Below are 14,453 nucleotides of genomic sequence, written 5' to 3' on the forward strand. Positions count from 1 at the left end.
CAGTGATGTATGTCTCTCTGGCGCCTGCTGATTTCTGGACAGTGCTAACTGCCATTGGCACTTCTCTCCCTGCTCTCACCCATGGCTAGATTTCCTGATGTCCACTCAGTTTATTATTTTCTTTTTATCCTTCAGTTTTCCATAGTCCTCCCACCCATCGATATCTGTGTTTCAGATTAATTTTCACCAGATGTGAGCGTCTGGACTCTCCAAGATTTGTTACTTTCCCTCCATGTTCCTAACCTTCTTTGGGCCATTTGTGTGATTTCTCTGACCTTGCTAGTGTTTCCAACACCTCCCAAACTAGTGTCATCTGCAACTTTCCCTCACATGCTCTTCTCTCCCTTTTACAGATCATTAATAAAGAGGTTAAACAAGAGCAGACCAGCACTGTACTCTAGAGCAAATGACAAAGGGGTGGGAGAGGCTGGAGCACTCCCTGTGCGCCAGCCCTGGCACAGGAAGGATGTAGTGTAATGCAACAACACTGCACCAGACACCTCTTGCTTCTGGCCCACAGTCATTTATCACCACTGTTTGTTTATGATTTCTCAGCCAGATTTCAGGTCCTGAGAGTATGGTCATATCCAAGCCAACATGCATTGCTTTGCCAGGTAACCTCACAAGTTCCAGAAAAACCCACAAGAACTTATTTACTGCTCTCGATTCTACTTAAAAGCTTCTACCCCAGCCCCCAAGTCCATCATGCTTGAGAGCAGAAAGAGGTGGACTGAGACATAATTACCCTCTTTTTTCTCTTCCAAGTCATCAGCTCATAGTCATTTGTCAAATATTTGTTGACTTTTCATGTTATACACTCGACTTTTCTTTGAGCTGAGGAAGAAACCTTCCTCTAGAAATATGAACTAATCTAGAGTCTCCAGCAATCAAAACTTCCTTTGCTTATACCTGGGTGTCATTAAAATCAAAGGTAATGTAAGAGTATTTTTTAGGGTAAACATGCTTTAAGACCTGCTAGAAAATGTGCAGCTGGCTTGTATAGCTATGATCACAGGAATAGATTTCCCCTTTTGGTTTTTCTTTATTCTGTGTTTTCTCTTTTCCCCCAAATCCACCCATCCCACAGTACCAACTACTTTCTTCAGTCAGCTTATAGAGTCTGCTCTTCCAAGCCTATTAGTAATAATAATAGTGATATTCTGATGAGGATTGTGCTCTCACCGTGCACCAGACATGGTCAGGTGTCTTACTTGCCTCATGTCAGGTAATACTAACCACAGCCTATGAGGTGTGCACAAACTTCCCCAAATGAGGAAATGGAGGGACACAGAGAGAAGGACACTTATCCAAGACCGCTCAGCCAAAGAGTGCTGGAAGAAGGACCCAAACCCAGTACCATCTAAATTCAGAGACCCCATTATGAGCCACCCCAACACATTGCCACCCAATCTCTCACAGATGAGTGGTTCTCCTTTCCTGGGTTACTGACCCCATGAGTATCTGTGGAGGATCACAGATGCTCTCCTTGGAAGATGTGCACATACCCAAAACCAAGTCTGTTAGCCATGTCAAGGGACTTGCAGATCCTTGGGGATTCATAAATATCAGCTTAAGAATCTGTATACTGACCTAAATTCCTCCAGGGTAGGTACTGTATTTTGTTCACTGCCTCAACACCAGTACTGAGATGAAGAAGTATTTTTTTATTGAATTATTGACTGCAAGAACTTTGGGCAAGACGTACAGGCTGTAGCTCTGAACAGCAGCTTTACAAGATATCTTCCAGACTAGCAGAGGAGGAGGGGGAGGATGAAGAGGAGGAAGATGAGGAGAAGGGGAGGAGAGGGAGAAGGAGAAGGAGAAGCAGAAAAAGAAAGTGGGGGAAGAGATAAGGCAAAAACATCACACTTTGCCCAGGAATGAATTCTGCACTGAAAGTAAGCAGAGCCTTTATCATGGTCGTTCTGAAACATCTCAAAACTACTTCTGGTTACATCTTATCTGAACTCCTGAAAACAAGTTATAGAAAGTTTCTTCTACTAGAAATAATACACTCAGAATGTTAAGATGGGAAACCTGTCCTCATGAGCAGGCAAAATCTCGCAAATGTGCCTCAGCTAACAGAATTCTTGATGCCTGAGGATCTCAGGGGGGACTACAATCACCAGTGGCATTTACTCCTATCTGTAGGTTCTTTTCATCCTTCTGCAACTTCAGGAGCTTGATTTTCTGTAGACCACTATGCCTCAAATGTCTCCCTATTATATGACGGCTGAGTTTTCTTTGCAATCTTTGATACTCAAGTTCTTCCTTTTTTTGAGAGTCAGAGGAGCTACAAACTCTTGAGGGTGGACTTCAGCTATTCTTTAAACTTGACAGTCTGTGTGGCACTGCAATGGGAGGCCAAAGATCCCCATGCTGATATGTAGGAAAATAGAAAAGAGGGAGGTCAAAAGTCTGCTTTTCCTCTGGCCTATCTGACTGGATGCCTAGGGAAAACAGAACAGAACAGGACTCCTACTCAACCCCCCAACCTTCAACAATGGCCTGCCCCAGCTTTGACGCCCAAGGTAGAAATTTGGAGGTGTTCTCAATTTAGTTTTTTGTCTTACCTGTCCATCAAAGTCCTGCTGGCTTCCCTTCCTACTCTCATCTCCAATTTATCCACTTGTCCCTGCTGGGTATCATCTCTTCCACTGCTCCCCTGGGTCAGCACCATCAAGTTCTCTCACAAATGATGGAAGAACCCCTACTTCTGCTCTTCCTGCCATGATAGTTCATCCTCTACACCACAGTCAGGCTTGTTCTACAGTATAAATTGAATCATGCCATGTTCCTGCTTAAGATCCTCTAATTTTCTTCTCATGTTTTCATTTTTCTTAGGCTAAAACCCAAACTCTCTACATTGGCCTAAAAAGGGTTTACCTTATCTGGCCCCTTCCCACTTCTTCATATTCATCTCATTGTCTTAATTTTCTATCCTGGGTTATGGTCTTCAAGCTTCTTCAGCCCATAAAACCCTTTCTCACCCTCTGCCATTTGCATGCCTGCCTAGGACCACCTCCCAAACACACATCTTGGCACGGATGCTGCTGACTCTCCTCCTTTCAAGGCTTTGCATAAAACTCACTTCCTTGGAGAGATGCTTGCTGAAATCCTTTCTGAAGTAGATTAACCAAGTAGCTTCCTCTTGTTAATTTCAGTATCTTCCTGGTTTCCATCAAAGCAACAATCAAATGTATAAAGTTTCCATTCACATGTAATTCTTTGTCGTCTGTTTCCCTCAACTAATTGAAAGATCCACTGGGTAGCAGACATATTTACCTTACCTATCATTGTTTTCTTAGCATATAACCAAGAATTTAACCATTTGATGAAAGAATGGATGACTGTATGAAAATGACTGAATGGATAAATAAATGAAATAAAATGGCACAAGGAGGAGATGCATCTGATATCCAGCTGTAGGAGACAGAGGTTGGTATCCCTGTACAAGAGGTATAAGGAAACCTCTACTTTGCAGAGAAAATGGAACATCAGTTATGAAAACTGAAAACCCAAGGCTCTTTCCACGACTTCTTTTCCAGCTACTGGATTTCTCTTGCCTCAGTACAAGCACAAACCTAGTGTTTAGACCTTTTGTACCAAGAGAAAACAAGAAAGATATAAACTTTCCAGCCATAATAAAATATCTCCTTCCTCATTCTTCCTGATAGGAGCCATGACAGGGAGTTCCACTGGCCTCTGAGCACTGCTTCTACATGTAAAAAAACCCTGTCTTTGTGTCTAAGTGCTCTATGATTCACACTTGCACTCTGTATTCATACTTGCACCATAACAGTGTCCATCTGCTGGTGGCACAGAACTACACTTCTTCATTTTGAACAGGATGCACCTACCAGCATCATGGCCCTTTGCCAAAACTTGTTAATGCCCACATCTGTATTTTTATGAATCAGGTCCTAAAAATTTACATATGTTTTCAATCTAAAAAGACTTCTTCCTTTCTCAGTGGTCTAAGAAATAAATGTGATCTTGTGTTCTATGTCTGCTCAATTATGAGAGTTCATAGTAAAAGCTCAAACATTCAAATGTCAAGGCAGGTGTGGCACTAGATCTCATAAGGTGCCTAGATTTGGTCCCTTGTTGCCCCACCTCATTGAATGTTCATGAAACAAAGGGCCTCTTGGAGGTCCAAGGAAAGTACTTCCATTCAGTAGAAATGAAGAGTTATTTGCTGACATAAATGATTGCCACATCAAGTGGATTTTCCTGAAGGAAAGTAATGAAGAATTAAGCAGCTGCTTTTTCTGTCTTGCAAAGCAAGATAGAAAATGCAGTAAGGGCTCCAGGAGCACGTTTTCACAATCAAAAGTAGGGGGCGAGAGGACAATGATTGAACACAATTACAGGGATGCCCATGAGGGTATCCTATGGAGTCTCTGCAAGAAAACCACAAAATAAGGCAAGCCAAAGGTAAATTTTAGGCATAAGAGAAGTAGGAGTGGGGAGGAGCCAGCAGGGAGGGTAGAGAGAAGTTGGAGGCAGAATATAGGAATATATTTTGGATCCAAGCTGCAGCAATTACATAATTTGTACAACCCAGTGCAAAATAAAAAATGATTAAGAACGACAGTGACAGCAGAGCGTTAAAGCAAGAGTGGAGTCCTAAGGTTGGGGTTCTGTGGACTATATAGGTCACATGCTGATAAGGCTGGGCTGGAGGATGAGGTTTATAGGGGGAAAGCCTGACTCTAGGGGCTGTCGAAACCCTTTAGAAAAGAAACTTTCTCCAGTTCACTTTGCTCTCAGAAAACACCACCCTTGAATGATCACAGTGAGACAAATAAATCATGCCTGGGCTAGTGTCTGGAAGTGGCAAAAAAAGGAGGAGCTGTCAGGGCTGTTATGTTAATTCCAATTTGTTGCAATATTTGGAGCGACTTTTCCCAAATTATGATTCATTTCAGCACCAAACACCAGATTCAAGTCAGAAACTTCTGATGCTATTCTGAGCATATTACTGATGGCTAGTAAAATAACTTCTTGTAATATTTCTTTTATAAGGGCCATAAATCAAAATATTCAAAACAGTTAATTTTTAATGTGCCACTATTATCCATCTTTAGTTATAAATTTAATGTCTCCTTAGGCCCCACAGATTATAATATGACTCAAAACATGCAACGGCTGTTCGAAAATGGAAGGCTCCCCCAGTATCTCATTATTTAAATCCTTAAGATATGGTTTTAAAAGCCTGAGGATATCTGAGCAAACTTGTTTAAAGGAGTCATAAAGAAAGATAAGTAGTTTTCCTCAGAAGTCTATAAAATTTATTATAACATATTAAAGTAGGATTATATATTGACTAATTTTCAGAAGACATTTGTTTTCTGGGGTACATGGTGCTTGGGAAATTCATGAAAGAATAAAGGGGGTAGGGGCTTAACACTGTTGTCTCCATTTGGCTTGAGCAAAGCAAGGTTTTCTATGAGCCTTGGCCCCAGTTCCACCCTGAGGATGACAACTTGGGCCCTATCTTAGGGGATGGCAGGGTGGATGTCATGAATCTTGTGAAAAAGCAATAAAATCTTTACTATTCAGGAGGAGACACAAATACAGCCCAGCACCCCAGCACTTATGATGGCAGAAGAAAGAGCTTCATGGAAGAGCCCCAAGTAGGACTTACTCTTTCTTCTCAAGGCCACCCCAAACTCATAGAACCTTCCTTTGCCCACCTGTTCCATGCACACTGTGGGCAGGTTTCACACGTTTGCTTTTTAACCTTGTAAAACCTTTATTCCTTATTTAATGTTATTGTAGGTCAGTTGACACATGCATTAACTTTTCTGCATAAGTAAATGTGATGTTTCCCTTAAAGTTTTTCCTACATAGGGAGAGAGTCTTTAAGATAGGACCTTAGGAATTTTTCTGGTTTCCCCACCTCTTCACACTGACAAGCTTCCCTCTGGAAACACTCTGTATCTGGAAGAGTTAATTCCAGTGCTGTTTTCCCCTTTACCCAGGAAAGCAGGAAGAGGAGTGATAGATAGTCTGATGTGACCAAGAAACAGATTCTACTCGCAGCAAATGGATCCAGGAGGTGTTACATCTTTACTACGCAGAAAGATGTTGTATTTGAAAATCTGCCACCGTGTATTCCCACACAGCATCAGAGAGAGCCATCTGAATCACCGGTGGGACCTGCAACAGGTTTGACTAAGCAGTGAAACACACCAACAAAACTGTCACTTACGGACAAAACATAAACGATACCAGTTATTGTTTTAAAATTCGCCCGAAGCACCGCTACCATGTAATATGAAGGCGAGACTTGGGAAAGGGCATATCTGCTAAGTTACCCCCAGAACTGCCTCTCTAATCACAGACATTTGTGACATTTCACATTTGTCCCAGAAAAAGAACCACATATTGAGTTCTTTTTGACCACACAAAATCACCATGGCACACAATTGACCACATTCCTTGTTCTGAACAAAATGTCATATACAGTATCATCAGTTCAACAGCATATTCTATGGAACCATAGGTATTCAACTCTGGGGAGTTAATGACTTGTTAAACAACCTGCAGTATCCTGCAGAGGTGTGATTCGTGGCAGCAAGGCTCTAGGATTCAATGTTCCATTTATAACCATGTGGCAATTACATGTGCCACTGTTCAATTATAATGCAGATAATACAGAAATAAAAGGTAGGTTGTTAATGGCTAAAAATCATCCTTTAAAAGAGCAGACCCTCTGAAAAAAAATGCAATGTGCAAAATTTATAATTTATAAGTTCCATAGAAGCACAATTGTTAAAAAAAAAAAAAGCAACAGATATAAGGCCACTAACCTGCCAATACTGAGATTTCTATTCTAATTCATTTAAAGAGATACAGTTACCCATTCACCATCACTATGCCTTGATCCTTGTGTTTTCTTCAAAACTGCCATAGAAGAGATAGTACAATCCATCAAATGGGCTTCTTAGAGATGACAGTTTCAGCTCCATGAAGGTATACAGTTTTATTTTCCTTGCCAAACATGTGACAGAACCAGGACATGAGAGTCACAACACCACACTGGTATATCTGGTAAAAGCAAGCAGTTGGCTGAAAACCGCTACTGGAGAATAGTGACAATTTCTGAGTCCACAATCATGCCTTAAAAAGTGTGTATAAATCCTAGCAAGGGCATAGTTTATGTCTTAAATAACACAGAAACATTTGAATCGTGCTCAACCCGGCCCCAACACGGCAGAGCAATAATGTGGTTGTGGGGAGGGGTAGTAGGAAGGAGAGGTCTCTTGGAGGTGGTCACAGAACACAGAAGCAGGGCACAGTCACAAACATCAGCGAACACAATTGAACACACATACAATACAACACCAGAATGCAATTTTTAAAAGAAAAATGATATAAAAGATGGTTTCTCACCCCTCAAAACAAAACTGGAACTTTGGTTTACAGGCCCGGCTATGCCCATATGCCCTCCTCGTCATCCTGTGGCCGGCCCGGGTAGGGAGGTGCACGGAGAGGAGGGGAGCACCGGAATGAAAGAAGAGAAGGTTAGTTACACCGTGATGCACTGGAAAGGCACACTGATCTTCACTTTGTTTTTTAATCTTAAAGAGTGAGGAAAAAAAAATCTATAGTAACTTAAGTTCCACATCACTGACTTGTCAAATACATAACTCAGTTTTGTATCTATGGCAACCCCCACACAAAACATTCCACCCACCCAGTTCTGACTCTGTGTCAAGATTGGATTAGAAGATTAAAATTAGTCTACATTAGCAGATGATTATATTTTTGGAAAGCATGCAATCTGAATTGCATATGCCTAAGGAGTAGATTAAACCTTTTAAGTAAGCAGAGAAGTAATTATAGTAATCAAATACCCTTAATTTCTCTTAAGCTTAGAGTATCAATAAAGGCTGAAGAAGAATTAAAAAAAAAAAACAAAACTCCATCTCCTTGGGTGGAACAAACTTTTGTAGCATGCAATAATTCACGTTGGTTATTTCACAAAGGCTCAAACATGCTGTGATCTTCTTGATTTGTCAGGTTCTGTTTGCTCTCAGCATAAAAGAGGATGTACACGCCATGGAATGATTATACATTTGCATGGAATGATTATACATTTGCAATCAAATAAGTTTCAAAGAGAAGAGAGTAAACTTTCAATTCAGTAGAATGCTTGTAGAAAGAGAGTTTTGTTTAACTTAAGAATTGTGCTCAACTGTGGATAAACTGAAACTTATTTGGTCTGAATTCTTGTTGTTGAAAATGTTTCCAGAATGGCTCTGGCCACTTTCCTCACTTAGTGAAGTGGCCAATAGGCAGAAAAATTGAATCTTTGGAGACAGAAGTAAATCTACCATTCCAAGGTATGTTTTGAACAAGAATTCTCACTTTTTACTGCAGGACTGAAACAAAGTGTAGAAGACTGAGTGGTTCATATCTTGGTCTCACACATAATTTGGGAGCTGTGTCCTTTAATAAATCCCCAATGAAATCAGGTTTTGCCATGATTTGCTTCTTTGTTTTGAAAACTAGGAACAGGAAAAAAAATAACTTGGATCATTTTCTCACCATTTGGACTCTTATTGCATAAGTTGTTGTAATATTTGTTTGAATCATATAAAAATGCCAATATTTCACCATTTTTGACCTAGAAAAACAGCAATATAGTTCAGTCTAATCTTGCCAACAGGCTAAGGTGATTTTCATCAACTCAAACATTCAGATCTGTGGCCTTTGAAGTGAGTTTTCATATAATTTGTTTTCTTTGTATTTCTATGTATTTTATTTTATGCATTTAAAAATATTCTGAGAAGAGGGCCAGGGTTTACCAGATTCCCAAGGGGATCTATGTCCCATAAAGGGTTAACAATCCCTGACTGATTTGAGTCTATCAAGTGATTTGCACAGAGTCTGAATTGGACAACTCAGTGTGAACTTGCACTGACAGTTTAGATAGGGATATTCTGGCAAAAAAAAAAAAAAAAAAAAAAAAAAAAATAAGGTACAACTGATCATTTTAGCTGGGTCTTCTCTTGTAAAATTTCTCTGTGCTTATTAATCACTACACAATCTAGCAATTGCTCCTGGCAATAAACTTCTCTTTTCCCTACATAACTTGAGAAATACTATTTTTATATTCATCAAACTTCCTCCCGGTTCCGGTAGAAAAGCAAAGTTGATGTCCCTTTTTATGCTAATGAAGAAGGAAAGTCAAGTCAAGGGACCCCCAGGCATCCACAAATGGGTTTCAAGGGGTCTAGCCACTCCTTGAAATTCAAAGAAGAATGTTGTGGGTATGTGTGTAAGTATATTTCTCTGGATGGAAGCCCTAGCATTCATTATAACATTTTTGAGCCCCAAAGTCACTGCCATAGGGAAACTCTAGGCACAGAGCGATGCTATGATTTGTCAGTCACAAAACAAAATAGGAGGTTTCCTTAAAATGCAGCCCACAGCCCCTGTTGACCGCTTAGTCTAAATGACTGTAAAATCACTTTCCTTGCAGGGAAGTTTATTTCATTTTGCATTTAAAACCCCAAACATGTATACATTTAGTTTGTTTCAAATCCATTCATGGAGGGTTTTACATTTTAAAGAAGAAAGAAAAAAGGAAAGCCACTGCCACCAAAATCTACCACTATTTTCTTAACAGTGAAATGTGGTCTAATGCAAATCACTTTTAGCAAATTAAATATATTAAAAAGTGGTAATTAATTATGATTGAAACAGACAGGAGTTGTAGGTTGAAAATATACACTGCCAATATCACTACTGTGCCTCGTCCACCATAGGAATAAAAAGGAGCTCCCAGATGTCCAGGGTTATTAAAAACCAGATGTTGAGATCGACGTCTTGTATGCTGGTGAATAAAGTAAAGAAATATGACAGTCCAATATAAACTTTGCTAACATTTAACATGGCAGAAATGTGGATAAATTCCTTTAGTGAACTCAGAATATTATGCATTTTTTTCAGGTTTTTTTGTTTTTAAAGTTGAAAGTTTTTAACTGAAAATAGAAGGGGAGGTGGTGGCCATTTCTGGTCTCTCTAATCTTCAAAGCTTAAACATGAATTGACCCTAATCACCAAGTGATCTGGGTCAGAGTGAGTGTCCGCTTGGGGAATAAAAAACAAAAATGCAGGAGCTAATCAGAGGGGGAGCTCCAAGTATTTCCAAACGTTCACAGCTGTCTGACTCCTGCACTGCCTACATCTTTGTATGCAAATATTAATTTGTTCAGCAACCTTACTGCACAGAAATGTAAATTTGGGAGCCAAAAAATAAGAAACAGATAAATGTCACTTGAACCCTAACTTCATGCCAAGTTATTTAGAAATTCTTGGGACTTTCAAAATGCATCTATCAGGTCTGGGAGAGTCTGTTTCCTTGTTTCTCTGTTTCCAAATCTACTTCGCATTGGCTTTTCTGGATGTCGCCTGGTGTTTGCTCTCTCGCGTGTCCTTCTTGAGTGATTGCTATGCCAGGAGCTGCCAAAATATCTGGATGGGAAGAAAGCCTCTATTCCATCAGTCCTCTGTGTACTTTTTTCCACAGCATCTGGGGATGGGAATATCCAAGGTGGGCTACAGACCAGAGCACAGTGATCATAAAACACAGCAAATTTGGAAGAGCTGGGAGGCTTAGCTATCAAATAACCTCAGGATGAATCTATAGCTCCAGAGATTATATGGGGTCTCGATGGAAATCCTGCAGTGCCAGATGCTGGGCCCTAATGGGATTCTCTAAATACTAAGATAAAACAAAATTCCTCACTGGATGGGCCGCTCACAGGGCTATGTTGACGACAAGATCTAAGGACGAAGGAACGAGCCATCATTGACAAGACAGGTGACTTCCTTTTGCTGGGGGGGGGGGAGGCATTTGTTAGCCCCAACAAAGAAGCTCTGGGAAGGAACTCTATAATATGACGTGATAAATGGCCCAGTGTAAACTTTTAGTTGGTCTCTATTTTCAAGTATTGGCTACAACCAGCAGGCAAGCCCTAGCTTATCACTGAATAGTTTTTCAAAAACACCTGCAATTAGAATTAACAGTTAGCTTTTTTTTCTTGAACTTGGAGGACTAGGTCCCTAAAGGGGACCTTACTGTCACACCTGTCCTAACTGAAAATGAGAGTAAAATTATGGAAGCATCACTTTTAAATCAGCCCACTGCCTCTGTGAGAATTCAGCTAGCTGTCTCTGCCAGAAAGTTCACCTTGGCTCTCTTGAGGGAAGGGATGCAAAGAGATTGTCCTGATTCTAACAGGGTCTGGTGTATACAGTCACCAGACCTATCCCTACCCTACTTCAGTACATGCCTTCTCTGAACTTTCTGGAAACATCAAGCCCAAGGATTCTGCAAACTTTGGCTGCACAAGTCCTGGAAGCAGGACTAGAGTATGGGATTTATGATGTGCCCTGTGTCTGGGTTCAACCAAAGCAACTCTTCTTGGCATTTCCAACTATGGGCTTGGCCAGAGCCAGGGAAGACAAACACATGTGTAAAGGAAACCTATGGGTATGAATCTGGACCTAGCCTTGTCAGAGCACGAGTAAGTTTACTCTCAGGGTCAAGTCCACATCTTCTCTCTGGAGACCTCCCATCCATGCCTCTCACCTTCCCTGCCTATGGATGGATGTCTCTATTCAGGCGATGAGGTCAGGAATGCCTGTAAACGCTTACATGATCTGTATTTGTTATAGCCTGTATCTGTTACCTTTGCAGACCCCAAAGAAGAAGACAGTCCTATCTAGGTTCAGATACCTTCTTTGTGCCCTGTTACAATATAAATGTTAGCTTATTTCCGACTGGGACTAGAAATGAGCCCGCAGGTATTAGCACCTGTGCAAGGTTTGAGCAAGGCCGCTTTCTGTGTTTCCTCACTGAGTCTCCCCACAGCCCCATGACATAGGCTTGGGGAGGCTTCGTGCAGATATGGAAAGGAAGTCTCAGGAAAAAAGATCAGGTAGCTCACCACAGGACACCTGGCTAGGAGCTGTGGAGCCAGGGTCAAATTCCAGTCTGTCTGACCACAAAGGTATACCCTTCTGACATGTGAACTCTGAAGCCACAGAAAGAAGAGCTCATGTTGACCCCAAAGCCATTTGTTGGTTCTGCTTTTCTCAGCTCTGAAGTACTTTGGACTTTGTACTGCCCTCTTTGCGAGCTATTGAAGGTCCTGGTTGGAGTGGGATGGCACAACTTAGATATATGGTCTCTCTGGTTCTTCAAAGAAAGAGAACCTCACATGCACACAGTACCTGTCCCTTAAATGGGCTTATATCAGCAGCACCCCAACAAATTTCAAGGTCCCTAAGGGGAAAAGGAGAGCCTTCACTCACTTCATATGGTCTCACAATGTCTCAGATGTGGGAATTTAACAAATTATTTCCAAATGAGTAAGTATATAGGATCAGTCTCTTTCTTTTCTGAATGACTCAACTCCTCTGAGACAGAAGGCTGCCTAGATTCCAGAGTTCCTTAGAGTTGCCAAGATTGTGTTTACTTGTTTCTCCTAAGAATGGCTCCTTCCTCCTTTGCACTACACCAGCCACTTTCCTGGTTTATTCTTCCAACCCCAGTTGGTGAAAGCTGACTGTCACTGGCTGAGCAGGAACTTGACAGGAGAGGTTAGTACTTTAAAAGACACACCAGGGTATTCCTCAAGGGAGAGGCAGAGACTAGAAGCCTGTGCTGTCTGGGGTGGTTCTTCTCAGCAAGTTCAACTCACAGGGATACCCTGAGGAGGGCAACCATCTGAGTCCTTTGCTAAGCCATCAAAAAACATTACAGAATTTGGCGAGGGGCAGTGGTTGGCTTTCTCCTTCACTTCTAATGAAGTATCTTCAGGCATTTTCTTGATTTGGCGGGGGAGGGGGGAGGCTTCATTGTGGGGCAACCTGAAGAAACTAGTTTTCTATTTCCTTCAAGCAAAAGTAATTCTGACAAATCAGTCTTTTGTACATGGCACCAGATCTCTCAGCTGAAAGATGCAAGATACCCAGCTGTAGATGGAAATACTGGAAGGCTCTACATTGGCCAACAATATTGTTTCAGAGCCCAAAGTCAACATCTGTTAAAAGCTGAGCCACTGCCAGATAGTCATAAAAAAGGGGTGAGGGTGGAGACAGGCTTTATATTTGCTCCCTCATCCATCAGTCATTAACACTTGGCTTTGTTAAATACAGTGAAAACTGTGTTTTTAACACGATTCTGTTCTGCTATTTTCTGGCTAGTGGGCAACCAAATCCCCTAGTTTCTTGACTCGTCATTTCTTCAGCTGCCTCAAAAAGAAAATGGGATCATATCCTGACCCTGACACTTCACAGGGTGCCGACTGAATTAAATTGGAGAATGTAAATTAAACCACTTTGTAGATGTTACAAATATATACAAATATAACTAGGCACACCATCCCTGTTGTTAGCATCTGATAAGTTTACTACTGTTGCAACAAATTATTTGACATTGCACTAAGGCCAAAGGCCAAAGGGTAGGTGTGAAAAGGACCTGATAGTGTATAAAACCATCCGTACACATTTTAGCATCTCAGGGGGTGTTCACAGCTGGAGGCTAATCAGATCATTCATTCATATAGGGATGCTGAAACAATTTTTAAAGTGCTATTGTGGTATAAGTAAGGTAGTTTTCAGAATGTGTGCGTGTGCCCTATAAGTTTAAAAGATGTTTCCAATTCTCCTTCCTCTGCTGTTCCCTTATCTTCAGGGTACTGCAAGTGCCTGGTGTGTGTAAGTCAAACGTGATCCTTATGACATCAGTTCAAGAAAAAAAGAGAAGCAATGGTGTTTAGCAACAGAAAATGGATTTCCCGGCTTCCAGACATTTCAAGGTTGGCCACCTCCTTTCAATGGGGGAGCCTAAGGGCTGCCTCTTAGACAAATGTGACTGGATTAAAGCAGCAAGTTGAAAAGGAATCAACCCTCCAATGTTGCCAAGATGAGTTACATCTACAAGCTGGGGAGTGCAGGCTGTGTCTGAAAACCCCTGTTGACTCAAAGGATACTGCAACAAATCTTTTAATGAAATCCTAATACTGCAAACAAGATTTAAAACTAAGAGGAATCAGTAAAAGGGGGGATGAAAACTTTACCCCAAATAGAGTAAGACTGAAATCTTCCACAGGCTCAAATCTTCTGTAAGGAAAAATCCTTTTCTAACAGGAGGATCCTGCCGCATTAAGCAGCTCTGCCTTTTTCCCAGGCGTGAAGACACTGCCTGGCAAGGTTTACCAAATCGTGCCCTCATGTGCTTACATGTCAGGAATTAACATCACACCCAGATTAAAGAGCATTGGTGACAACCTGCTCATCTGCAAAGCTAGCTTCCCAGGGGCTGTCACCCTGCCTCCCTTGCTCTCCTGTGGCTTGTGATGGTTGGGTGAGCTCACAACTGCTGGAGGAGGAAGGAGCCGTTAAATGCTCTCCCAGCAATGGTGCAG

The 14,453-nt window shown here is 41.3% G+C and overlaps 1 protein-coding gene across 16 annotated transcripts in view; it reads right to left on the reverse strand.

The window, feature by feature from the left end:
- The window catches only part of ERC2 (ELKS/RAB6-interacting/CAST family member 2), a 937,892-nt gene that overhangs the window by 163,635 nt on the left and 759,804 nt on the right, over window positions 1-14,453 (reverse strand). For 3 of the 16 annotated variants that reach the window (XR_006715877.1, XR_006715878.1, XM_045493243.1), the window contains exon 20: window positions 7,402-7,467. The exons of the other annotated variants lie outside the window; for them this stretch is intronic. Coding sequence is in view for 1 of the 3 variants with exons in the window: in XM_045493243.1 (XP_045349199.1) it covers window positions 7,441-7,467 (27 nt within the window). In the remaining 2 variants the exon portion in view is untranslated. The remainder of the gene's footprint in view (window positions 1-7,401; window positions 7,468-14,453) is intronic. 16 annotated transcript variants of the gene reach the window in all.

Source organism: Leopardus geoffroyi, chromosome A2 (genome assembly GCF_018350155.1).
Source record: "Leopardus geoffroyi isolate Oge1 chromosome A2, O.geoffroyi_Oge1_pat1.0, whole genome shotgun sequence".
Taxonomy (NCBI): domain Eukaryota; kingdom Metazoa; phylum Chordata; class Mammalia; order Carnivora; family Felidae; genus Leopardus; species Leopardus geoffroyi.